The sequence below is a fragment of the Falco naumanni genome, chromosome 2, assembly GCF_017639655.2.
Source record: "Falco naumanni isolate bFalNau1 chromosome 2, bFalNau1.pat, whole genome shotgun sequence".
In the NCBI taxonomy this organism is placed as follows: domain Eukaryota; kingdom Metazoa; phylum Chordata; class Aves; order Falconiformes; family Falconidae; genus Falco; species Falco naumanni.
This window is the reverse complement of record NC_054055.1, coordinates 76,999,852-77,025,741: the sequence shown is the minus strand read 5'-3', so window position 1 is coordinate 77,025,741 and position 25,890 is coordinate 76,999,852. Positions and strand designations below refer to the sequence as shown.

Below are 25,890 nucleotides of genomic sequence, written 5' to 3'. Positions count from 1 at the left end.
GACACAGTTCTTCACTTACCTGCTGCAGACCTTTGTGCAAAACAGGTTCTCTGTTGCTGCCTGAAGCAGTCAGCAATGGAGAAAAGGTTAAATAGCTCTTCTGATTGGGGAGAAAAAAGAAAGAGCCACTTTTGGAACAACATCTTGAGGTGACAATTGCCTGGCATGGATTCTAGGTAGTTCCCACCAAAAACTGCGATGCATGGATGAAAACAACAGTAGAGTTCCCCTGAGAAGGAACCTGTTGATGCTAGTCTTTCTTCCCTGAGTGCATTGACACGAGTGGAATTTCCACAAGTCCAAGATCTTGGGTGTGCCAATGCACCACTGGTACCCTCAGGCTATGGAGGAGGCCCTGTGCAGGAGGCTGCTAGCTGAGCCACCCCCCTTCAATGCCCAAAATTCAGCAGGATGGTCTGGGGCAGCACAGGGGTGGGGTGGGGGTGGCATCCAGGAGTTTCACTTGGTGGATGTGCAGTGCAAAGACAGGCAGATGTACCCCCCTCAGCTCGGGGAGCTGGCTGGGAACGGGGTGCCCCGCGGTGACCTCGGGAGGATGCGGTGCCTGGGTTAATTTGTCCTGCTCGCTGTCTGCTCGCTGGTTTGTTCAGAGCGAGCTTGGGTTTGCCTGCCCTGCCCCGCATCATGTGCCAGCTCGACACAAATTTAGTGCCTGAGCTAGGCTCAAAGCAGGAAAGTTAGTTCCTGCCTCGGTGGCCTTTAATGCAGCCCTTGTCCTGCTGGTTGCAGAGGAACTGCTGGCCTCCGTGTGAGGCTGCTAGCACATGGGCGTGCGCTGCTGGGATGCTTGGCTTCACACCAGGCAGGCAAAACTCAGGATGCCGGGAGGGCAGCACCAGGGAGGTAGGAGGAGAAGGTAGGGTAGCAGCAGGTCAAACCTGGCATTGGTGCACTCACTTAAAAACAGAAGATGTCTGAGCTGAATTTTAAATTAGAACTAAATTACAGCGGGGGGTGGGGGTGGGGTGGATTTGGAAGGATCTGGCTCTTGGCTCTGCAAGCCCTGGGTTCAGCCTGCCGAAGCTTAAAATAATCCAAATGTATGAGGTATTTTACACATCTTGTATGACTCCGCATGTTTGCGTTCAAGTCCAGGGTCAGGAGCCCAAGGCTTGAGGCAGCATCCAGCTTTGCACTGCCGACAAATAAAGTGTTTGCTCTTGACTAACCAGAATGTCAGATAAAAGTCTTTTTCATCTTTGCTTCTCTCCTCCCCTCCATATTTTTTTTCAGAAGCCCTAATGGGTGTCTCTAATGATGAAACTGCTACTATATAACATGTCTTTTTATATTGTAATTTTTTTCCCTCCCTTTTGGGATAATTTACAGCACAGTGTGGAATCTGAGACAGTTCAAGCTGTGCCAAAGGGTCTGGCAACAGGAAGAAATGCCGAGCCACTGTGATTTGGAACCATAATAAAAGTTCTAAAATTTAATTTTAGAAATGCAGCTACTGGGAATTGCTCTTAAATGCACATTTTCCTTTCAGTGCATAAAATGGTCCTGTGTCTTGATTGAGCTGGTAGGGTGGCTTGAAAGAGTACTCTGTAGAGTAAAGGGTGTACAGAGCTCTTTAGAGATCTTTTACTGCTTGTTTAACTGATACTCAAAATTGGAAGCTGGATGTTTATGAATGTTTATGTATTAAGTACTACAGGGATGTGTGGAATAAGGCATAGTGGATTGTTTTCAAGAGTTTTGTGCTAGTCTGTTTCGCTGCTGTAGCCATGAGTTGAGAGAGGACTCACCACAGGAACAGCACTGGCCACTTCCATGCGGGGAGGATGGAAATGCAAAAAAAAGCTGCAGGAGGCAACTTTTCATGACAAGAAAATGACAATCAGGAGCAGATAGCAGACTATGGTTTTCAGCAGAAACCAAGAATAATGCCATCTTCTTCAAGAGAACAAGTAGAAAAAAAGGTGTTTGACCTCTGGGCAAGAAATTTGATATGCATTCCCATCAGGGTAACTGCGTCCTGTGGGAAGAAGGGGAAGGGATAAGCCACAAAGATTCACGAGGCAGCTGATTTCCTGAGACAAATGCAATGTGCAGAAATGGGATTGGGTTTGAGGAAAAATGAGGGATGATGACAATATAGCTCCACAAGAAGGTCTCCAAGCAGAAGGTACAAAAATGAGATTTTTGGAGCTGGGGATACTACTCCACTGACTAAATACAGGTGGGGTCACGGTATGTCCTCATAGACTCATTGCAGTCAGTATCGTGCCTTCCATTTGGAGACTTTGAAAAGACAGCTTGTGTGCCAGTGACAGTCTGCTCTTGGGCTTTCTGCTGAAGGGCTGTTTTCTGTGATCTTTAGGAAGAAAAAGCTCTGTTGGGGGATGGGGGAAAATTACAAAGGGAAGTTTTGATTCTGCCTGGTTGGGAACATGGCTGAAGCATCCCTTTTAAGACATTCCACCAAACACAAGTCTGCTAGGAAGGTTTTCACTTCAGCCCCAAAGTGTGGTGTCAGCAGCCTTCCAGGATAAGTTACCCCACTTTGGAAGGATATCTCAAAAGACTGGAAACCAATAGACACAAAAGTAGCTTGCTAAGTCGTAACAATGGGTTAGCTCTAAAGAGGGTGGAAAAAGGATTGAAATTTTGTGCTTTAGTGATGCCTACTGGAGAGCAAGGGCTCCAGCAGATGAGACATCCCTCTTCTATGGTTTGTGTGCTGTCTTTGTGGTAACAGGTTGACACACAAAGGACCCGGGTGCAGAAAGCAGCCACAGGCAAGAGTTAGAAATGCATTACCTCAGTCGTTGCATACCCTTCCCTGCTGCTAGCTAAGGCTTATCTCGAAACCAGTCCTGCCATGATGTCTCTGCCTTTCCAGCTGAATCTGGACATGCCCCGATGCTGCGCTGGAGCTGGGCCTCTCCAGCGCCTTCCCTGTCCCCTTCCAGCCCTGGTGCGCCACAGCACCAGGACTTCATGCTGCACTCCAAGGGCTGCCCTGGGGAGTGCTGGACCCTCTAACTCCCATGTGGCCATGACCAAGTCTGCTGTGCACTGGCGGATGCTGTAATGTCAGTATCTACACTCTTATAGTCAGATGTCTGGTAGGATCTCATGTTTCTGAAGGTCCTGATGCCACTACTCCAGTTTCAATTCTGCCAGCTTCTGGTGTTTCTTTCCCATTTCTGTCTATAAATCCATTGCAAAAGGATCCAAAAATGTGATTTTTTGGGGGGTTGTTTTTTTTATAGCCCCATAGTACCTAATTATGGTACCTTATGACAATCTGGAACTTAATTCTTGAGGAAGTTATTCCAGTGCAGGTTAAGCACAGGAGCCACTTGATGTTTCCTCCTTTTATGAATCCCCACAGACAGACCTCCTTTTAGAAACGCCTTCTCTCCCAGTGCGAGGTGTTAGAAGGCACTAGTATTTTCAGTGGATCTGGTTCTTCAGATTAGGCCATATCTTGGCCTGCCCCATGATACGGTTACAATGGGTGACTTGCCTGTGTCTCCTGTTTTTGCAGGGAGGTGGTTTCAGTTTAATTTCAGATGGCCGCTAGCTGGTTAGGTACTTTGCCAGTGGATGAGGGGTTTAAAAAAAAGAAAAAAAATTTGAAAAAGAAAGTAAGTCAACAGACCTCATGTATCAGTGAGATTTTCTGATCTTTTTCCCCCCCCTCCCACAATAGGACATCGTCAGAAAATAGATGAGCAGACAAAGCCCGGGAGCTTGTCCTTTTCAGAGCGCCTGAGTGAACTGGAGCAGTTGCGTCGTACGGCCATGAGGGTCAGCCCACACCACCCAGCCCCCACACCCAACCCACGAGCCTCCTTGAACCACACCACTGCTTTTAACCCTCAGCCTCAGAGTCAGATTCAGGGTAAGTACCTGAAATCCTCCCCCCACTCGCCCACCTCCACCCCACCAGCCTGCAGAGCATGGGGGCTTGCAGGTGCTGCCCCCCTGTCTCTCCATCTCTTCTAGACTCTCCTTGGCCACCTTTAACGAGTGAGAGCCTTTAACGAGTGAAAGGAGGGGCTTCCTAAGATATGTCTTTATTTCTAAAGGCCTGACAGATTTTAAGGGGACCATAAGTATGTCTTGTGTTCCCGGTGTCAGTACAGCTCACAGTGTTTGTTAACCTCACCTGTGCTAGAACTGTGACATCTTGAAAGCCATTTCTTTCTTGCAAAGATGCATTATGCCAGGCCTTTTTCTATGTGTAGGTGTGTTTCCTGATGGATATTTATCATTGTGTGCTTGAATGACAAATACCGTCAACGTCTTGCTTTGACCTTTTCCAGGAAGGCAGCAGCAAAGAAAGCTTTGCAAAGTGCTTTGTCCCCTGAAGACAATCTCTTAGTGCTAAGACATTAATATGGGAAGGCTGGTTTGAGCGTGTTTCTGTGGCTGATGGTTATCCAGTGGGTTTTATTTGAATGAAAACCTGCAAAATAGTGACTCAATAGTCTGATTTCTTCCAAGGCTCAGGCTCAGATGACAGTGAAACCACGTCGTCTAGCTTGAAATCTTGTCTGCCACTGCTAAAGCTGAGTCTGTCCCTGCTAAAACCAACTCTGCTCCTAGGATCAGCTGAGACTCAGTGAGCAGCGGATCAGGGCACTAAACTGGCAGCTGATGAACATTCTGCAAAATGCATATCAAAATGCAGATTCATAGTGAGATGCACCTAAAGGGAGGGTGCGGGACAGATTAGTTTTAGCGAGCGCTGTTCTGAAAGGAGATTTCCTCTGTTCCAGACAGAATGAAATGGCCCTAGTCGAGGTTCTCTGCTGGGGGTTTGGAGGGACGTAGTTATCGCAAATCAGAATAAGTTATTTTTTTCAGCATTTGTTTTTAAAACCAGGGTACTCTTGTTGCATGCAGAAAAGGCAATCACTTACCTAAGGCAAATGCTTGTTACATCCTTTTATTCCCAGGGCTAGGAAGTCTTTGGCTTAGTGAAATCTACTGCAAATCTGTCGTTGACTTTGCTGTGAGCAGAAGCAGGCATTTTCGAGAAGCATGGGAAATAAATCAACACATGGTCTATGCCATGCTGTAAAAAGAGGTGGGCAAAAAGACAGTTGGAAGGACTACCCAGCTCCTTCCCTCCCTGGAGCCATGCCAGGTCAACTCAGGTGAAGGATCCAGCCCTGCACCTCTCCCAGCCCCGGCAGTCCCCACACTTAGCTTTCTGATTTGCAGAGCAAACCACATTGTGTTTCACTTGCGCACAGCTCCGTTCCTATAAAAGTAAACGCACATATTATTATGGCTACTCAGCAGCCAGTGGCTATGTGGGTGGAGGTATCAGTCACAGACCTGCATTCTTCAGCTTCTCGGGAACACTATATGCTTAGCAGAGTATCAGGTTTAACGTTGAGTATCCCTCTTCCCTAGTTCCCTGTGAAAGTCCCTTGCTCGTACAACTTCAGAGAGAGAGGCTTTTCACGCTCGGCTGGGGATTCAGCTGCTCCCTCCAGAAATAGTTTTAGTATGTTGTTCTGCTTTGGTCTTTGCAAACAAGATTTTAATGCATTTCACCTGTGGACGTAGCTCAGAAAATGATAGCAATCAAACCGCTAATGATTCCTCAATGATACCTTGCTGTTCATCTATTGTGTTGCTTTCTCCCTGTTCCCCTTTCCCTCTGCCTCCAAAATGTGCACATTATCCAATGAGCAACTTGTTGAGGCTTGCAGTTGCTATCAGTAAAATAAGCCCCAGACTGAAGCCTCCCTGATTCGGGACTCTCTCTGCTGCAGACACTTTGTAGGTTTTAAGGCTTGTCTTTTCAGGGTCATGCTATCACAGTGGGGGAAAGGGCTAGGGTGGGAAAGAGCTCTGCACCATCGTTTTTTCTTCAGTGTTCTAAGTATGATTGGTTTTCGGGCTGATCTCCTGTGTCACCTCTAGGGAGCTGGGATATTTAATTTTTTTTCTATTTTTAATAAACAGTGCTATATTTCAGAATATAAGCCTCCAAAAATAAAACACTTCTGACCAGCCCCATAGTATTGCTATACCTATCCACACATCCTTTGCATCCTGAAACACTTCTGTTTAAACCTCACTGAAGCGCGCACAGACTGTTTTTTATATAGGCATAAAATAAGACATAAACCCCCATACACTGCTAACTTCCAAGCAGTGGCATTAAACTTTGCTTTAACTCACACCAGTATGAATCACAGGCTACTCCTCTACTCATCCAAGTCCAATTATCTTTTTAAAAAAAACAAAACTAACTCAAAATAGACATCTCAGACTAGTTTGTGGATTTAAAGGGGCAGGTTGCCATGCCACTAAACCACTGTTTATTTGTTGAGGTTTTAATCTATAAAAGGATTGAGGTTAATTTTAACTTCCTATTTTACCAAGTCTTGAATTTGAACATAAAGCTGCTTGTGTCATGGATACAAGTCCAAGCAAGTTAAGAGACCATAAATTGCTATAATCGAGTTTTATGCTTCTTTCATATCACAAGGAGGGAGAAAGTACACCTGTTCATTTAAACAATCTAACCATAGCCAATTCACAGACCAAAGGGGAGAAAAAAGCTTCCACCACATCACACATGGTTTAAGTTGAAAGATTACTTTGTGCCAGTACCAAGATTATAATGTCAAAGGATTTGACCTACACGCACAGAGTAAGGATATTCAGTTAAAGTTCCAAAGCCAGCCAACACTTCAACCTTAACTCACCCCTTCCTTTGTACAGCAGGGAAAAGAAAATAGACAGAGCCATGCGAGCTGTGCTGAGGTGTTGTTTACAAAAGTTTAGGCAAGACCCTTGATGAGTATTTAAGTTTATATATACAATAACTATAAATATCTCTATATATATCTTTTGGTTGAGTTTCTTCTAACACCAGCCTGAACCAGATACTAAATGCATAATGACTAGTTTTACAGTGGTTAATGTTAACCAGAGTAGGTAGATCTGTAATTCCAGAGTTTTAGATAAATACAAATCTATATAATTTCTTTACAGTATAACTTTCAGGGCCAATAGAAATATTTTAAATGTGTCAGTCATTCTGACATATTCTTTTGGTGGCATTATTGTTGAGTTAATAAATTGCATAAATTTCTAACTAGTGAGGTTAAGAATATAATCCCGAAACACGTGCAATTAAATAACTTCAGGTGTTTTTTTCTCCAAATTAGCCCAAACAATGTTTCTAACTGGTCATTTATTAATTACCTATAGATTAAAAAATTAAATAAAATAAATCTATTTCTCCTGTCTAGGGAAAACAAATGATCCTTGTAATCACTTTAAGCTACATGCTTCTGGTTTTTTTTATGCTCTTACGGCCTTAAAAATATCTGAGTTTGCTCACTTGCTTTTTTTTCCTTCTTTTTTTAAATTTTGTAACCTTATATGTTAAGTTTCAGCTGGGACCACGCTTTTATGACCAAGTCTAAAATCCCTGGAAACAAGAGGCTGTCATAAAATTGCTGACAGATCTTTAAGCGAAGCAGCAGAATTAGCACCGATAGCAAAGCAAGAGAGATCATTTAAAGATCAGCTCTTTGAATTAGGACAAAACATAACGACTGAGAAATTATTTTGTTACAAGCCAGCCTTTTGTCTTCCTCCAGGTGCAATATGCTTTGTTTAAGAGACATTTCAAGGTCCTTGCTATCGTAATCTTGTTCCACCAAAACCAGCCCAAGTTTATCAGGGTTCCCATGAACCAGTGAAATGCAGGAGCATGGTCAAGGGCAGCATTTAAGCGTGGGGAATTAAAATTGCTTTTTTCCTACTACAGCTGTATCCTGCCCCGATTTTTAGTGTTTCCACTTTTAAATCAGCTTAATAGGCCATAGGTTAATAGAGTTAGAAGCATTCACAGAGCAGCGTTTCAGAGTGGGCTTCAATGGGGCTGTCATTCTGTCTCCACATTTTGCTGCTGCAAAATGCAGTTTTCAGGCTCTTTCGAGAATCCGGATTGATGTGCTCGTAGCTCCCTGCCAAAACAGATAAACAGGCTTTCAAGATTAGGGACTCGCCAACTCTTTCCATTGTGCAATACGCTAAATGCTGGTATTTTTATGTTCTCGTTGGACACGTCTGTGTCTCCCCATCTTTCCTTAACCCAGCGTGCTTGCAGAGCGAGTACGTGGCATTTAACAATGTATCATCCATTTCCACTTGATTAACCACCTGACCTCTCCATCCCGAAATATACTCCCCAGTATGTTGACCGACTGCTGCCTGAGCTTGGCACCCTTCCTATCGGCCCCGCTCCTGCCTCCCCCGGCTGGCGGAGTAGCAGGGTGTGAGTTGCGCCAGTACGCCGGCAGGCAGCGTGGGCAGCGTGGGCAGCACAGGAGCTGGCAGCAGGTACATCATTTCCAATCAGCATGGCTGGAGCTGCCAAGCTCCCCGGCTCTGGCACTGCTCCTGGCTGTGCGGGAGCCTTCCTCCCCAGCCCCAGAGTACAGTTTCCCCATCACAAGCCAGGTCACGCATGTTTTGCTAGCGGCCAGAGGAGATCCCCTGTGTTGGAGCTCCCTTCCATCACTCCTCTCCTGCCCTGGCTATCGTGGCAAATCCATGCCAGGAGCCTGGTCTGGGCAATGGGAAGAGATGCTCTTTCTCCTTTCCTTTCCTTTCAATGCCAGTAGCCACCAAACAGCTCCTGTGTGGGGAAAAGGAAGGAGGTGAAGCCACCTCAGTGGTGTGGACCCAGAGCTCGAGTTCCACAGCCACCAGGCGATTACAGGAAGTTTGTTGAAATAGTGTTGTTTTCCCAAAATATTTTGAAAACCAAATCTGTTTAGCTGGAAGGGTTTCAACTGGCTCTATAAAAAAGACATTTTATAGAGAGAAATGTCTTTTTACTGAAAGTACAATATGTTTCTTTGATTCACGGTTATCGCTCAGCAGATAATGCTTTTATACAATGCTATGAGTAACCTTCACAGTTTTTCTTTTTAAGGGGTACAGTGTCATTAGCAGCAGACTCACCCTGCTGTCTATTTATTGTGTCATAAACCAGCTCGCATCCGAAGAGATGAGCACATGAGCATGTGAACTGGATTAGCATACGCAAAACAATTCTTCTTTCATTCAGTCTAATAGAAGTCCACTCTTGGGAAAAATCCCTCCTTTTTCACACCCCTTATTAAAAAATACATATAAACCTCCTATTTAAGGCTGTCTGAATCCATCTGTAACTCTGCAGGCACAAGTGCTCCTGTTTTTGTCCAGAGTTGCTTGCGCTGGCCAAACTGGAGCATGTCTTAGGAAGTTTGCTCTAAAGCATAAACTAAAAAGCAGCAGCAGAAATGTGACTCTTGCTATCTGCAGAAGCACAAAAGGAAGTTGTGTAGCATTTCTGGTGAAGTGAGACTTCTCATTTTGCTCTGAAACGAACATCCCTAATACGTGTATCTTGGAGGACATTTGTGAGGTTATAGTATATATATATATTATACAGAATATATTGTGTAGACTAGAAAATATCAGTCTGGTAAAGACATACACAAGATGTGCATCATATAACTAAATAATCTGTGGCTTCATAGTGTCCATTTTTTCTTGGCTCCAGCTCTCAACATAATTTTTCACTCAGTCATTTCATCCCATGTGGAAATAAGCTCCTTATAGTAAGAGGCATGTCTTCCATTTGATTTGTAAAGTTTATAATCCCATTTGGGTCCTCTCCAAATACTAATTTTGACAGGAATAAAATTTTGTTACCATGACATGTTATCTCTGCCAAGACTTTGCTTATCTTCAGGGCTGGTTCTGCTGTGACACATGAGGGGGGTGGTGATACCCAGCAGCAGATACCTTCTTGTTTCCATCAGGAACAAGAGTGGTCCTGAGGAATTCCCTCCATCTGGCACTGAAAATGTCTTCTCTTCCCTCCTCCCCTGTCAGAAATAAGCCATGAATTTTGCCATTTTGAGATACTGTAAGTGGGACACTGTATTAATAGCAGTATAGAAAGTCTTAGAAAAATCTCATCTGAGGTCCAGATGAAGTAATGGTCACCCAGTGTTCAAGAAAAAATTAAGTGGCAGTGTTTGCAAAGGGGGGCTGTTAGTATGACAAGAGGAAACCTTACTTTAAAGACAAGGTTAGCAGAGCCAGGTTTATTCAGCATGTCAAAACAGATACTGGGAGGAAGATAATTAGAGTCAATAAAAAGCAGAGAGACTCAACACTGGGGAGGAGGGAGAACCATTTGTGCTGAAGGACAGTGTCGGCTCAAGAACAAGTGGTTATTCTGTAAACTGTCAATGAGTTTAGGCTGGAAATTGGAAGATGGTTCCTAGGTATCAAAGCATCCCTGGCAGCCTTCCAAGGGGGCTGTCAGAGACAGCAAGGCATAATTTTAGATGGATCTTGCTATGTTATGTAAGCGCAGAACACAAGATGTGGTTGGGCTGCAGGGCCCAGGAGATGATCTCCTGGCCTATATTGTCTTCCATTAGATCAATTCTCTGCACCTGTATCTTCACTGAGGTGAAACAAGGGACATTTCATTCTCCAGGACAGGCAAGGGGATGATAGGGATCTTCTCAACTCTTTACTCTGTGGCATGTCAGTGACAAGGTAAAATCTTTGCCTGCAAATTCCCAGTGCACTTCTTACTCCCACATGGACCGTCAGCTCTTCAGCAGTTCTCTGTATAAATCCCACCTGGAATGCAGGCTTGGCTTTCTTTCCAGCACCCGTGCTGGAGATATGGCACTTTGCCTGCTAAGGGGAAGACATTTCCCATTTGAGAGTGGCAGGAATCTATCCTGCTGCCCCCTCCATGCACCTTGAGGATTCATCCCCTTCAGCCACAGATTTGTGCCTTCTCCATCTGTTCCCACTTGGGGCAGAGCAAGGTGAGGAAGCCAGTTCCTCAACACCTGCCCGCATTGCAGGCAGCGTGCCCTGCTCCAGGGCACAAGCCTTGCTCAAGAGCCTCCCCTGCCTCCTCACACCTTCAGCTCTAGAAAAAAAAAAAAAAAAAAAAAAAAGAAAAAGAGGGCTTGAAATCGTTTAGCTTTTTCATCAACTCAAGGCACTAATGGAAAGAGTTATGTAATGGTGTTTAATACAGAAGATTTCCAAGTGTCGATATATTTAAAAGATACCGATCTTCGTATTCCAATTGCCTGGCACTTCCTGAGGTTAAAAAAGCAGTAGATAAAGCAACAAATATGTACTCAGTCCCCAAATAATATCTCCACTCACACAAATTTTTCTTTTCCCTTTTGTCCTCCATACACAACATCCTAAAGGATGACTTTGTCTAAAGAAAAGGAAATCTTAGTTTTAAAGCAGAAATGAAGAAGATCAGAGATCTGTATTTTGTTCCAAGTTTTGTCAAAGCCGTATGTGCATCTTTTGGCAAGCCATTTAGAGCCTGATTTTTCAGAGTATTTAGGAAAACTTTGCACAACAGAAGGGTGTCTTAGCAAGATTTTTGATAGCACCCAAGCACCTAAGCCACAGAGAAATCAGTGACAGCTATGGAGATGCCTTTGGAAATCCCTCTAGCTGTCTAGCTGAATCTTCAGGCAGCTATAAAATTTGGCAGCTCGTGCCCAGACACAGTGTTATTTTTCATTAATCAGTCCATGTCTTTTACCACATGAGAACAACGCTGAGCTGATGGATACTGCTAAGAGAAACAGAACTTGCAGGTAGGGACAAGTATTCCTAGATCAGTTTTTAACTTGCACAGCGATCCTCTCTGGTTTGCTTTGTTTTGCCATCTTCCACTCAGTATGCCAAAGTCCCTTCTCCGTTTTGTCATTGCAAAAGTGGGGCTGCTCTCTGACCCAACGCAGGAATCTCGTGCCCGCAATTGATGCTACCAGTCTAGTGTTAGTGCTCTCGGTGGTCACTGTGATCATCAGAGAAAAGAATTAATTACTCCGCCTCACTTCTTGCTCCTTTAGCTCTGTCATGGTAAAGCAGTACTGGAGTCACCCCTCTGAGGTGGAGTATCTGTCTGCTCTTCTCTCCTTCTCATTTCTGGGGCAACTGAGAAAGCTCAGCATCTTTCAGGATGGCAGCTTAAATGCACTCTACCTCAGGGGATATTTCTATCTACTGCTGAGATTAGCTGGGTCACTGGGCTCTCTTACTTTTCCATGGAAACACCTTATTCTGGCTCACTGCTTCTCTTGCCCAGCGCTAAATCTCACCTATGGCATCAGTGTGCTGGAGATGTCTAAAGCAAATGTCCCTGCCTGCCCCTGAGGCAGGTGCTTCCACCGTCCTGAATGCTGGATGGCAACGCATGGCCATGTGTTTGAAAGCATTTCAGCATTTGAGACAGCTACTCCTTTGCTGTTGGGTTATTCCTTTCTGGCCCTTGAAGCATATTCTTGGCCTTTGAATGGCCCAATTGTGAGGAAGATTAAAAGTGCTGATTGCAAAACTCCGGTAAATAAAATCTCTCTCAGTTCTTTACTGACAAACCCAGTTTCTTTCCATAGCATTCTCCTCTTTAATCCCCTCTTGGCAGAACACCACATGTTTTGATACCACAGCTCAAATTACCTTCCATGGTAAATAAAACAAACAAAAAATAAATAAGAGCTCCTTACCCTAAAAACAAACACCCACTGAAACAAGCTTATTATTCAGCTGATGCTGCCTATTTGCCAGAAGATACCACTGATTTTGTAATTGAATGTATTCTTTTCCCTCAAATACTGAATTGAGCCTCTCCAGGCTTGAAATGCTGAGGGGTTAGAGCAGAGTGACCACAGACCCCCATATTCTTTGCCATCTAGAAGACGAAGAAAGGGGAAACAAGGAGACTAGCACATGAGTTAGTATTCAAAAATTTCTTCTGAGGTGAAACCCCCATGTCTATACAAAGAATACATGGTGTGGGATAGTGCAGACAGCTAGGTTTGGATGGAGTGAAATCAGTGCCTCTAGCTCCACAAGAGGCTGCAGCAGCTACCTGTGCCCGTAGCAGCCGAGGAGCTTTGCATTCAGGAGGACTGGCACAGTCTCTGCTTTCTCCACCAGTGGGATTTATCCATAGGGCGGGGGGCTCCTTTCGAAGCATCAAGTGCAAACATGCCCTTTTCTCTTCTGCTGCCATGCCTTTAACAAGATGTTGCGTCAAGCAGAGCTTCTCTAATGATCCCATGTAGTTAGAGGGTTCACATGGCTCCTTTTACATGACTGAGTACACAGCACACCCTTAGCAAACTTATAAATAAGTTTTCCATGTGTATTCAGTATATTATGACCCCAATAAATGGTGATTGTTCACATGCAAAGAACAATGGGCTTGGATGTGCTCAGTAAAACCATCGGTTATGTGGGGAAGAGCACATTATGCAGTCAAATAGAGGATTGTCTCTGATCATTTTCCTTCTATTTATACAACTCTTCTCCTAAAAGCATTTAAAAACCAAAGCATATGAGATAGACCCATTTTAAAAACTGTGATTTTCCTGTCAGGGTCAGCTTGATTTCCAACAATAAATGTCCAGATCTGTTTCTGGTTTATCTGTGTTGGGCAAGATAGTCAATCAAAGATCAGTGATGCTGAGAACTTCCAGGATTTGGTGCTCAACTCCAGGCACTTTCAGGGAGGCTGGATATCTGCAAAAAGAGATGTTCTGAATGTCTTTGATGGACAAAAGTTCAAAAATGGAACTGGATCATTAGGCACACTTTAGAATATAGACCATTGTAGTCTGCATCCTCCACATTTTTAAATAATAACAAGTATCAGAGCTTTTAGATATGACTAGGCCAGTTTAGGTTCCCTTAGTTTCTGGCAGATCAAATTCAAGTGATCGTTACCAACAAGAAATGATGAAACCAAAAATCCATCAGGAGAAGCTGCTGTAAAACTGCTACATCCTTTGGCCTGTAGGAAAGACAACATTTTGTCAAAAGCCATTCTTCATGTTTTTAGTGTAGTGGTGATTTACAGCTAGCTGAGCAAGTAGCGTTTATGATGACTTCAGTTCTCATTGCATAAGGTTACTGAAGTGTATTTAATTTTAAAAAATCCCAAGTCCAAACAGTGATCCTCATTCTGAAGGAAAGCATGTGAATAACTGCTCAAAAGAATAGTCTCTTTGATATCCTTGAGACCTATATATGTGAGCAATTTTACATGCAAAACCATTTGCAAATTCAAACTTAGTATTAATTATTTCATGGGAGAAGGTATCCACCAGAAAACAGTGCTGCTCTGCCATACATTATAAAAGCGAGCACTTGTGTTAACTTGAAAAGGAACCACACAAAGGGAGGGAGACATTTCAAGTGAGTGTAAACCAAGATTTGCCAACTAACGCTCACCTAGATACAAATGGATCGCTAGCGTATTGCCATTTTTACCCCTCCTCTGCAGATACTTTTTTGAAAAGCTCTTTTTCAGCTTCCTTTAGCTTTTAAGCATGTACCTGGGTTTGTGCCAGGTTCTCATGCTGATGGTGCTCCCCAGCCTCTACCCTTGCAAGACCTCTCCCATTGCCTGGCCAGCAGATCAGCCCCGCAGGTGGATGTGGCAGGGGACCAGCTGGGGACCTGCAGGAGTCAGCCCTGGCCCAGGGAAGCCTCCTGCCAGTCCCCATTCGCTTGGCAAGGGACGGCGAGCGCTGCCCATCTGTGCTATGGAATGCTGGAGCCCTGTGCGCTCCCCGAGGACTGAGGAGGTGGAGAAGGGAGAAGGGCTTGCAGGTGGGATCAAGGGCAGCTAAAATTGAGCTGCCAGGATATAGGGAGAAACCAGGCGGAGCAGGGTTCACCAGATGCCTCAGGCACAGAGTAGGGCCTGGCTGCCACCAGCGCGTCTGTGGGTCACCCATGGGTGACCGAGCCTGAGGTGGCGGGGTGCCACATGGGATCTCTCCACGCATGTGCCAGAGCCTGGGGGAGGAGCAGGAGGCCACCAGCACTGCCCTGTCTTGCCCTTACTGGAGTGACTAAGGTGGCCAGACATAGAGCAGGGACCAGGCTAAAGCAGGTGAGAGAAGCAAAAGCAGAGAGATGACAGAGTGAAAACAGGTTTTCCTGGAAAAGTGAAGGAAACATATCCATGGGAAAAAAAAAGAAAAAAAAAAGAAAAAAAAAAAAGAAAAAAATAAGAAAGACAGAAAGAAAGAAAAACAGCTGTGCTAATTCTTGTGCTTGTTTGATCATGTTCAGAGCCTCCCTTGGAAGGGAATGGTTTTGTTTCATGAGGGTGGTGCATATTGAGTACGTGTCCATGTGATTTTTGTATTTGTACATTAAACATTTCCCCAAGATGTAATTCCTTCCCTCCTGCACTTGGAATAAAGTAACTTTACAAGAAGGACTGCCTCTAAACAGCAAGCAAAAGAGGACTGTTGGGGCAAGATAGGGCAAATGTAAATGTGTCTGAGCTAGCTGCTCCACCCAGCCTCTCATCTTGAAGTTTCCAATAACTGAAACAGGCAAGGTCTGATCTGCACAGACGGTCTGCAGGCATCTGCCCAAGAAGCTGACGGTTGGCTGGTACATCCTCATCTGATTTATGTTGTGTGTGTGTTAAGCCTTAAATTGTTGAGTCTCTGGCTGGCTGCAGTGGTATTACTGGATGGTTGGTGTATGTTTTCAGCTCACAGAGCTGGCTCTGATACTGGGGTTGCTGGCACTGAATCAATTCCAATCTCACACCTGTCTGAGACAATGAAGGCCTTGTTGCACACATCTCCACCAAAAGGCTGTCATACAATTTATTTTTCACATTTGAAGAAGAAGGGAAAAAAAATAAAGGGGAGGACTGAGGAAATGCTGTCTCCTCACAAGACACGTTCCCCATGCTCAGATGTAGCATGTCCCTCTTTTCTTTATGGGAAAATATATTTACAAAACAAAGCCAAAGGAGTGCTTATGGAAAGTATAGCTTAATCCTGGCACTTAAATGTGACTAGGGCTTGGTCTCCAGGATCTTGCTTTGTAGTACCATGCCTGGTGGATTAAGCATGGGAGATAGGCATCTAGTTTGTCACACTCTTACTAGAAAGTTTACCTCCAGCTTGGTTAGTGCTACTAACAGCTTCTTATCAGTGTCCCTAGCACCTGTGCCATTTACCTAGCATTTTGGGACCATTTCTTGAGATCTCAGAGGTTGTGAAAGGTGCTGGGCTCAGATACCAGCCTGGCTGAGATCCTCTGCTTCCTGGCACTGAAGCAGCTCATTCTGGGTGGAGGATCAGCCTGGCTCCAGACACCATTCATTCCCGAGCTGAAGACAGGATCTTTGTCCTGGTTGCCCATCTTTGCCCTTGTGGTCTCCCTTCATCCATTCGTCCTCCTCCAGTTCTGTTGCGCAGATGTCTTAGATGTCATCCTCTGGAAACTGTAATGTTTTAGACCCTTTGCCTGCCCTTTCTGCTGCTCCTTTCTGAGAGCAGGTGGCAGAGGTAGGCAGGGGCTGCAGACCTGTCCCATGCAGGTTTTCTTCCATTTACTATGTTAACAGCAATTTTTCACCAACTCAGACAGAGGGCATGTGGCTGAGCATTTCCTTGGAGCAGGAGTTCACTCCCTACTGCAGAAACAGCCTGAAAATGCAAAGTGGCCTTCCAGACTGTCCCCACATATCTGTTTGCCATGTAACAGCAAAGAATAACAGCCTCCTGAGTCGGCTCCTGAACTGCTGCGGTGCTGTTAGTGACTGCATCCACCTGTCCAGGTGAATGCCTGGTTGTGTAGCTCAGTGGTTTTCCCATGTCCTCTTTCTATACTTTCTAGCCTGATCTCCTCCATTTTCGCCAGAGCCGTCACTGGTGTCATCGCTGGGGATGTGCAGATGGGAGTAGCTAGATGGAGGGCTGTGTGAGAGGAGCAGCATGAAATGCAACCCAGCGTTGTGTTCTCATTCCTCCTCATCTTGACTCTTACTGCAGTCTCCGTTCTTCGCCCTCAAACATCTTTCAAGGAGGAAAGTAGGAAGGAAAAAAGCAGAGCGTGAGGCGCTGCAACCCTGTTCATAACCAGTGGGGTTTGAAAGGCGCGGAATCAGACCGAAAGACAGCTCTTCAGCCAGTGTAAGTTGGCCTTGCTCTACTAGCTAGGCCAGCTGAGGCTCTGCCCTTGCACCTTGTCAGGGTGGTCTTGAGCACAGAAATAAATTATTAACTATGTAATGAGTGAATATAAAGACAAATGGTAAAGTATAATTCTGTTGGTACTTGCATGCCTTTGTTAAGAACACAGAAAAAGGCCCTGCGGTGATGAAATGCAGACGGGAGCGTGATGTTATCTTGCACCTATAAACCTTGCTCTGAGTCCACTGGTGGCCACTATCCAGAACTGCTGAGTTCAGACACACTGGTTTGTACTGAGGAGAAATGGTGCTTTCAGTCTTCAGTAAACAGCATTTTTGCCGCAGGGCCCAAATCCTTCAAACATTTGCCTAGGTAATTGTCTGTTTTTGCCTTCTAGTGTCTCATCATCAGCTTATCTGTAAGTTCAGGCTGGCTAAATGAGCATGTGAGGATGGGGGAAGAGCTGCTGGAGGATGGGGGAATAAACCATTCCATATTTAATTCACTGGCAGGAGAGACTAATGTGAGTGTAGCTAAGCGATCATTTTAGGATCGCGTTGGGGAAAAAATGAGTAACACAGCATATTAATTTAAACAGATTAAAGAGCTGCACAAATAAATGAAGGGGTGGCGGTAGTGTTTTATTTCTTTGGCAGTCCCAAAATATCAGCAACTACAAAACAACAACAGAAAATATATAATTTCTGGTTGAATTTAAATGAATCGTTTCAAATAGTTGCCAATTTTTAAAATTGTGAAAATGAAGACTTAAAAATATTTCAGTTAGGGCAATTTCTAAATTTTCTTTTTCTCCCTGACCAAGCCAACAACCTATAACTTATAATAACCTTGTTTCTTGCCATCACATTGGATTTTTACATTAATGTAGGTACCTTGTTTGGTCTTAATCTTACTTAAATACTTATTTAACATTTGCTTACATATCACAATTATGTTTACACTTTCTCAAATGGGAAAAAGTTCCTTTTGCTTATAATGATGACTTGTGATCTTACTTTCCATGCCACATTTGTCTAAAACTGCTCAGTTCAGCACATTCAGTGGGGTTTAGCTGTGTTTGGCTACGTTTCTAAAAAGTTTTTCATGTGTCAGTGTTTTATATGTTTGTAACTGCTAACAGAGGACAATAATTTTACATTATATTTTTGAGCAGGCAGGCTAGTCACAGGGTGTAATTTCAAAAGAGGTTATAGCAAGCTAGACTTTTCAAGCCGTTCAGAAGTGTTTAGGATATTAAAGGTTAACTTTTAAGATGTTTAGTCAGAAAGTGAAACAAAACTGTTGTTTGTATGAAACATCACACATTTACTATTCCAAAAAGAAATCTTCCTCAGTCTGGCAACACAAAAGCTGTTTGTCAGTTAATACTGGGAATTACTTTATTTCTTCCACACTGGGACATTTTGCAACATTTGACATGTGTTGACACTTCTTTTCTATACTGGATTACAGTTTTCCTTCAACACTGTTATTCCTTACTCCACCCATTCTGGTAGCTCCTACCTGCACACAAACCAGAGATTTTGATTGGGATGTAGGTACACAAACTTTGAGGCCACAGTGCGTGTTTCGGAGCAGCCTGGTTGTCCCAGGTCCTCTGCAGGAAGAGCTCCAGGAGAAGGGGCAGGGAGGTGTACGGGAGTTGGGGCGCCAGCAGTCTTCCCCCGGGTCTCCTCCAGGCATTGCCACCATGGGTGGCACAGGTGCCTCCATCTCCTCCATGGATGGCACAGGCGTATCCTCCCTGTTTGGGGCAGACCCCTCCCCAACGCCCCTGATGGAAAGCGTGCATCCAGGGCATTGCTGCCTGAACCCTGCCATGTGCAAAGCCTTGCACCTTCTTATTCAGGGGTGTCATTTTTGGCACCTTGCTTTGGAAGTACTACAGAGGGTCTTCAGCCCTGCAACAGTTTCTCTGTGTGTTGATTTGCTGAGCTTCTGCTTGGCATCTTCAGTAGCATTAAAGAGAGAAGCATTTTTAACTTCAAAGCTTCAATGCTGCCTGCATCTTTTGCCCTTCAGATTTAGATCTGGCTTGCTCTGAAATCAATCATTATAACATTTAAATATGGCCAGCAGAGCAAACACGCAAGCGGAGCTGGACCTAGTGTATGTCTTGTCTTGAGCACTCCTGCTCCCACAACTGTGGCAAAAGGTTGAGCAAGGAGATGAGTACCTTCCTTTTAATCCTGCTTCCCCTGGCTATATTCCTCCAGCCTCTCGGATTCAGAGGGGGGTCAGGGGAGATGTCCTGCTGCCACCCGCCAGGGCCATAGGTCGGGTGGAATCGGTGATGGCTGCAGCGCAGCAGGATGCTGCATTCCTCGGCTACACAGCAAGTGCCAAGGGATTTCGTAAAGGAAGCAAAGCATTTCTTAAACAGTATTTTAGATGTATTTCTGGACTGAATGCCCCTGACAACCCAGTGAGCTGGGGCTTTCAGCACATACTTCTGGGCTTGACTCATTTTCCATTTCGGTTTTGCAGATCTCCTCAAAACCAGCTTGACAGTTTAGAGAAGCAGATCATTTAATAGAGTTTTCAACAAGTCTGTTTTAGTTTAGTACTATAATGAGCAACAGTTTCTTAGTTACCTCCTTTTTAAAAAAATCTGTGCATCGTTCTAAGTCAAACTGACTTTACAAATATATGTTCACATGAAGAAGACCTTACTTCACCTTGTAAATCAAAGCTGCACTTCGGAGAGAGGTTTCATACCACTGGGCTCAGTATCATTTTTCTCAAGGTGACCTCAGTTGTTAAAGTATGAAGGTTGTATTTGATATGTCACTTACTTTCTCTAAGTCAATAAAATGAACCAGTGTGTCTTTAGATCATCAGAGATCTGCTTATTACCAAAAGTTGTTTTAATCCTGATTTGTGTTAGAATTTAAAAGAATCCAAGCAGATGTCATTTGCCATCCTGAATAAGGTTTTGGAGGGTGACATTCCACTGTGTGTGCAGAGTGCCCCTGGGTGAATTCTACTTTATTAGTTTATAGGCTTTCTTCTGAACACTTGGGATGAGATCATGAAAGTGTAAATGGCTGTTATCTTCAAAGGCCTCTTTTATACTGACAAAACTCCACCTTACTGACTTGTATTAATAATCTATTGCAATCCTAATTAGTTCACATCAAGGTCAGTGTTTTGTGGTGGATAAAATGACTATCAGCTCCAGAGAGTAAGTTTTTTCTTCCACTATTTTCATGTTGAAAAACAGGAGGAAGCATTGAAAGTGTAAAAGAAGAGATTGATGAGGACTTTTTGTTTATCTGTAGGCTAAAGGACTTTAATATGGAGTAATTAGTTCACATCATCAGGAGCAACCTGTAAGATACCTGAGGCCATGCTATAGTCATCCCTTTATCACCGTGTCTCCCAGTGGACTGCAGAGACTTCCTCATTCAATTCTGCTCTTTTTTTAAATGGTTTTCCAGTGGGAATAACCCATCCAAGAAACTTTCAGCCCCATATTTAATTGTCTTGAAATGTAGACGCAAAGCTAGGAAATGTTCTACTGTGACATGAACTCATGACTGCTGCCTTGAACACCCTAAGGCAGAGTCCCACACAGGCAATGGCTCTAGGGCTGGGCACCAGGGTATCAGCCATCCCCTCCCAGCATCAGCCCAGCAGGGTCAGAACCAGCCCAGCAGGGTCAGGTCCAGCCCACAGGCATGGAGGGTATTGCCCTAGAGAGGAAGGCACAAGTAATCTTGTGTCTGTGAACAGTGATCCAATGTGACTTCCAGGTCCTGGCCCAGGAAATATCTTTCCACTTCCTTTGGTCTTGCTCCACCCCATGAAAGAGAAACTCTGGAGGTGTAATCAGGCTGGGATTCATTTCACCTAACTTTAGACATCTGTGTTCTGTGTGCCTCTGTCTGACACAGTCGTCCGGTATCTTTGCAATCAGTGAGAGAAACAGCTGTTCACTGGCCATGATTCACCCGCCTGGCTTGGCTTAGATGTCTCACGTAGGATGAAATGACTTGCACCCCACAAGTGTCTGTGTTGCGCTGTTGGCAATGAAGTCTAGAGTCTAGACAAGTAGCTCAGAGGTAGACACCTACATTGTAGATCTCTCAGGTGGGATGAACCTTCCCCCAAGAGCCAGGACACCGGGAGGCAGCATTACACTTTGTACACAATTAACAACCACATTCTGCATCTGTGTTTCCAGGGTGTGATATACCTGCCCAAGGCAGGTTGGAAGCAGCTGCTTTCACCAGCAGCAGGTTAGTGAGATGGGCTAATTGACCTGCTTCTCAGTGAGCACTGTACCCCACCTGAGCCCTACACTTCAGGTAGACTGCTTCCAGGATGTGAGCTAACTAGCACAAAGTAGATACATCACCCCCAAGCTGTTTTTACAGGTGAACTTTCCCTGCTGGGGTGACATCAGGTAATTCGCATGTGCTCTGACTCAGCCGAGCACTGAGCTCTGTGCCCCGAGTGCTCTGGTGAACTGAAGCCTTGATTTCTGCATGCATCGGTTCTCCAAATGCAATACCCTTCCTCAGGGGGCAGCGTGAGGATCAAGGAATTAATTATCTGGGAGGCATTTACATACCTAGAGTGATTCAGTGAAAGTCAAAGAGAAGAGCAGTAGCTTTGACCTAGAACAGCAGAAGGGAGAAGCTGGGGAGGTGACAAGCGGGACAGGAACAGGTGCTCTGTTGTCCAGCAGGGTTTGTCATACGAACTGTGGCAGCAGGTCAGGGAAAATTGCCACAGTCCCCATGCAATTCCCCTCTAGACTTGGAGAGATGTGATTTCTAGGTTTGGATTTACAAAGATGGGTAAAGCAGCAGTAACTCCCCCAATAGGTCCCTGAGCAGGTCACCACAGATCGTACACCCTCCCAGCAGCAGCACACAACCTGCTCTCTCCCTAGCACCTCTGAAGCTAGGGGAACCTCAGTGCCATGCAGCAAGTAAAGTGTATGTGTGTGTACATGTGTGTGGGCACGTACACACGTGTACGTGCTTGTACCGGCATCCTTGCACCCGAGCCATGGGGCTGTCTGCTTCGCGCCACCTCCCAGGCTGGGCACAACAGGATGAAGGGTGAGGTCTGCTCACCGCCGACATCTGCACGGTATCTGTCCCTGGTTTCCACACTGTTTCAGCTTGTGCTTTAGCGGTACGCTTAGAGATAGGAGAGAACACTGCAGCGGCATCAAGTCTGGTGGCCCATCTCCTCCAGGGGAGCCAAACGAGTGGAAGGTCAAGGTTGCATTCTTTTACTTCATTCCTTGTTGATGCAGAGAGGGAGGGAAGAGGAGGACGGGTGGTGGAATGGAGTCTCCCTCTTGAACAAATAGCTGCAGCTCTCCAGGGTGACTCATACCTCTGGAGACAAAGAACAATGCATCCTTAATTTGCAAAACTCAGCTTTCCAACTTCTGCGTGTCACTGGCATCCAGAGACTTTGCAGTTTGCCTATAATGAAATGCCCATGTTCAAAGCAGCAGTGACGCCAGCCCAGAAGGAGTGTGCTTACTCAGGAGGAGACATGGTTTATATTTCATTTGAGCAGCTTATGTACCAACCTGCTAGGGCAACACATATGCTGATTGTGAAATCAGAATTTTCACACTCCAATATTTGGAGTTGTCTGCACTTCCTGATTCTGGCACCAAGTTAACAATGAGACCTGAGAGGTATTTTAGGGGACCCCCACACCACAGCCAGTTGCCATTACTAAAATGTTACTTTCTTTATGGCACACTGTGCATATATGGTTCTGCCAGTCCAGGCAGCTCATTCAGGCAGCTTTGAACTTGAAGGAATAAACACGCTTCTCCACCTTCTGTCCCCAAAATATACACAGCTAGAACAGGTGTTTTCTCCTGCTGCCTTTGGTATCATCTCCAGGTATCTATCACTGGAGCACAGACTTTCTTAACATGGACAAGAAGAGAGTGAAGGAAATTCAAACTGTAAGGATGCACTCATTTGGTTTTCTCCCTTCCTTGACATCTATTGCTAAAGAAAAGCTAGCAAAAAATCTTCCTATGAGAATTCCAGTCTTTCACTACCGTCAGCATTGGAGGACTGATAGACACTGGCAGATCTGCATCATTTTCATCCTTAAGACCCTTTCTAGTGCAGTGCTGGAAAGAAATGAGCTTACACAGGAGATGAGTCAGGGGTAGATGATGCACAAAAACTGAATGCACAGCAGAAATGGTGCTCTGCACCCCAGCACCTACTCACAACACTCCCTGGCTGAGGTTTTCCATGGTCTTCTTTACTATACACACAGTCCTTCTCAGGGCCTAGTACCCTCCTGTATGCACATACAGCACCTAGCGTGCTTTGGGAAGTTCTGCATCAGCTTTAAGCACCACAGCTAGAACAAACAGCCTCAGCAACTGTTTTTTGAAAGGTTTCTGCTTGAGGCTGATATTTTCCTTCTTTATTCTCAAGAGTGTGATGTCTCAGTGTGGAGGAGCTCCCTCATTCTCTTATCCCACAGGAGGTGTTTTTTCTAGAGGCTCAAATGCCTCTAGAACTTCTCTAGCCTCTGCAATACTCCACAAAACCACAGTAATATTGAAATAAAATGAAAGCAAACATTGAGGCAGGAGGTCACAGTCAAAGTATTCTCTCTTCCAGAGAATAGCTGGGGATTTGGGTGGCTCTTCCATCCACCCGCTTACCTTAAAAGTTTCCAGACATGCAACATATCTGTCACTGTTGTTCTCAACCAGAATAAGTCCCGTCACCTGTTAGCAATCTAAAAGAGGCTTATCAAGGCAACGGAGAGGAGTGAATGCTCATCTCCTATAAATTTCCAATGGATATTAGAAGGCTGTGAAAAACTTTCCCTGGAGGCAAATCAGAGCTCGCACCCACCTCTGTGAAACCTGCAGGTCTCCCAGCTGTTGTGCTGGGAGGTGGCTTTGTGGTGTGACAGTGGTTTCCACAGCCTGGCACATGGAGGAAAACCACCCTGCAGGGTGAAGTAGCTGCTGGTGGAATTTTACAGTTTGCTCTGTAATTTTCCAGCTCCTCATGTTCCAGCGCTAAGAGGTATGAGAATACCAGCCTTGTACTGCTGCTGCCACTGCCAGTGATGAACTTGTCCTTTGGAAAGTCCCCCTTATTTAAGCTACTGACTAATTCTTTCAGCTGCCGGGAGATGACACACCTTTTCATGGTGGTGCATTAGGCTGAGGATTTGCTGGGTCCCAAGAGAGGGAGGGAGATTGAGTCATTTCAGATGTCTTGCTTCAGAGAGAGAGTAGGTCAGACTCATGCAGGACCATATCATGGTCCCTTGCCCTCCTCACACCTTCACCTGAAGCTACTGGGGCTAGAAGGTAATGGGAGAAAGCAAGTGGGAAGAAGAGGCATACACAGGCACGTAAGAGATGTTGACAAAGAGGGGGAGGAGGAAAGACTAAATGGAAGTTTTTAAGCAGGCGGCATCTCTCTCCTGAGTGCAAAACTACATGGAGTATTTCTGTGCTTATAGTCCATTTCCTCTATTAAGCAAGACACCTCTCTGAATGAACAAGTCTAATCAAGACCATTCCTGCCTTACACTCAAAGGAAGGGAAAGTCACACTGTAAAAACTGTTTCCCTTTGGAAAGATTAGCAAATCGGGAGAGCAGGGGGCGGGGGGGGGGGAGGGGGGGCATGGACAAATCCCAGACTCAGAAAAGCCTTTCAAAGCAGTTAAGGATCCAACTCTCTCCTTGTCTGCCTCTGAGTTTGACACCAATAAACTAATCCCAACTTTCATTCACCCCATGTCTTTTGCCAGTTGCTGCCTTTAAAGTGCTTGCCAGGACGGTGGAGGAATTGCAAAGCTCGATGCTATGTGACTTTCAGGGTTTGTTGCGTATGACTGACAGAATTTTTTTGCAACTTGAGAAAAAAAGTCTGGCAATAGCAGTGGCTATTTCGCAATTCATCTTGCTATGCCGAGGATGGGGGGGCGGTTACTGACATAGATGGTGGCTAATTAGCTACTTGAGGTACTCGGGGGATACTCCTGTGTCTCCCCTGACCCTGGCTTGGGAAAAATCACCTGTAGAAGGTAGTTTGTGCAGATAATTCTACTTTCAAGCAGGCAGGTGTCATTTCTGAGGCAGAGGGGAGAGGGAGGAGAGAGGACGCGCAGGCAGTCCATGTGCAAGTGCAGCTTGGCAGAAAGAGGAAGGTGGAAAGGCCGGCGGGCCGGCTGAGTCAAAGGCATACCTGCTCCCTCCCAGGCCACTGCCAGCTCCACCGCCATCCCGCCTCGCGCCACAGCGTACTGACTCACATCCTGCTGCTCCTTTCTGAAGCTTCCAGGAACATGCTGTATCATACTGAGATTTGGCCACGCAGCGCCTCTTGGCTGGGAGCAGGCAGCAATGTCTGACCTGCAGTGACACACAGAGAACCGTCTCTCTCTGCACGCCAAGGGCATAACACAGATTCAGAGGTGCGCGAGAGCCAGCCCGGCGCAAGCCATGCGCATCCACATGAGCATTTTTCCTTTCAGCTCATAGGTACAGTGGGACCCGTTATTCAATTTGAATTCAAAGCCTAAAGCTTTTACTATGGCTAAAAAAATTTCTTTTCTGATCAGAATATAAAATCTTGCAGGGGCTTTCTTTTAGACAGCTTGGTATGGATTGTTATACTTGTTATATAGAAACAATGAGGTGACAGACATTTTTCTACCATCTCAGGCAACGTCCTGACCCGGTACTATAAATCATTGTAATCCCACTGAAACGTGCTGATTTATACCTTCCAAGTGCCTGACAGCTTCACGGTGTTTTCTTCTGGAGGGAGAGGAGGGTGGTGTTTTGCATTTTACAATACTGAAAGAGAGTCACATAGA

General features: G+C 45.1%; 1 protein-coding gene across 3 annotated transcripts in view; it reads left to right on the top strand.

Moving 5' to 3' along the window:
* RUNX1 (RUNX family transcription factor 1) overlaps positions 1–25,890 on the top strand; it is a 176,163-nt gene that overhangs the window by 136,352 nt on the left and 13,921 nt on the right. For 2 of the 3 annotated variants that reach the window (XM_040585036.1, XM_040585035.1), the window contains exon 6: positions 3,683–3,874. The exons of the other annotated variant lie outside the window; for it this stretch is intronic. In XM_040585036.1, the coding sequence (XP_040440970.1) occupies positions 3,683–3,874 (192 nt within the window). The remainder of the gene's footprint in view (positions 1–3,682; positions 3,875–25,890) is intronic. 3 annotated transcript variants of the gene reach the window in all.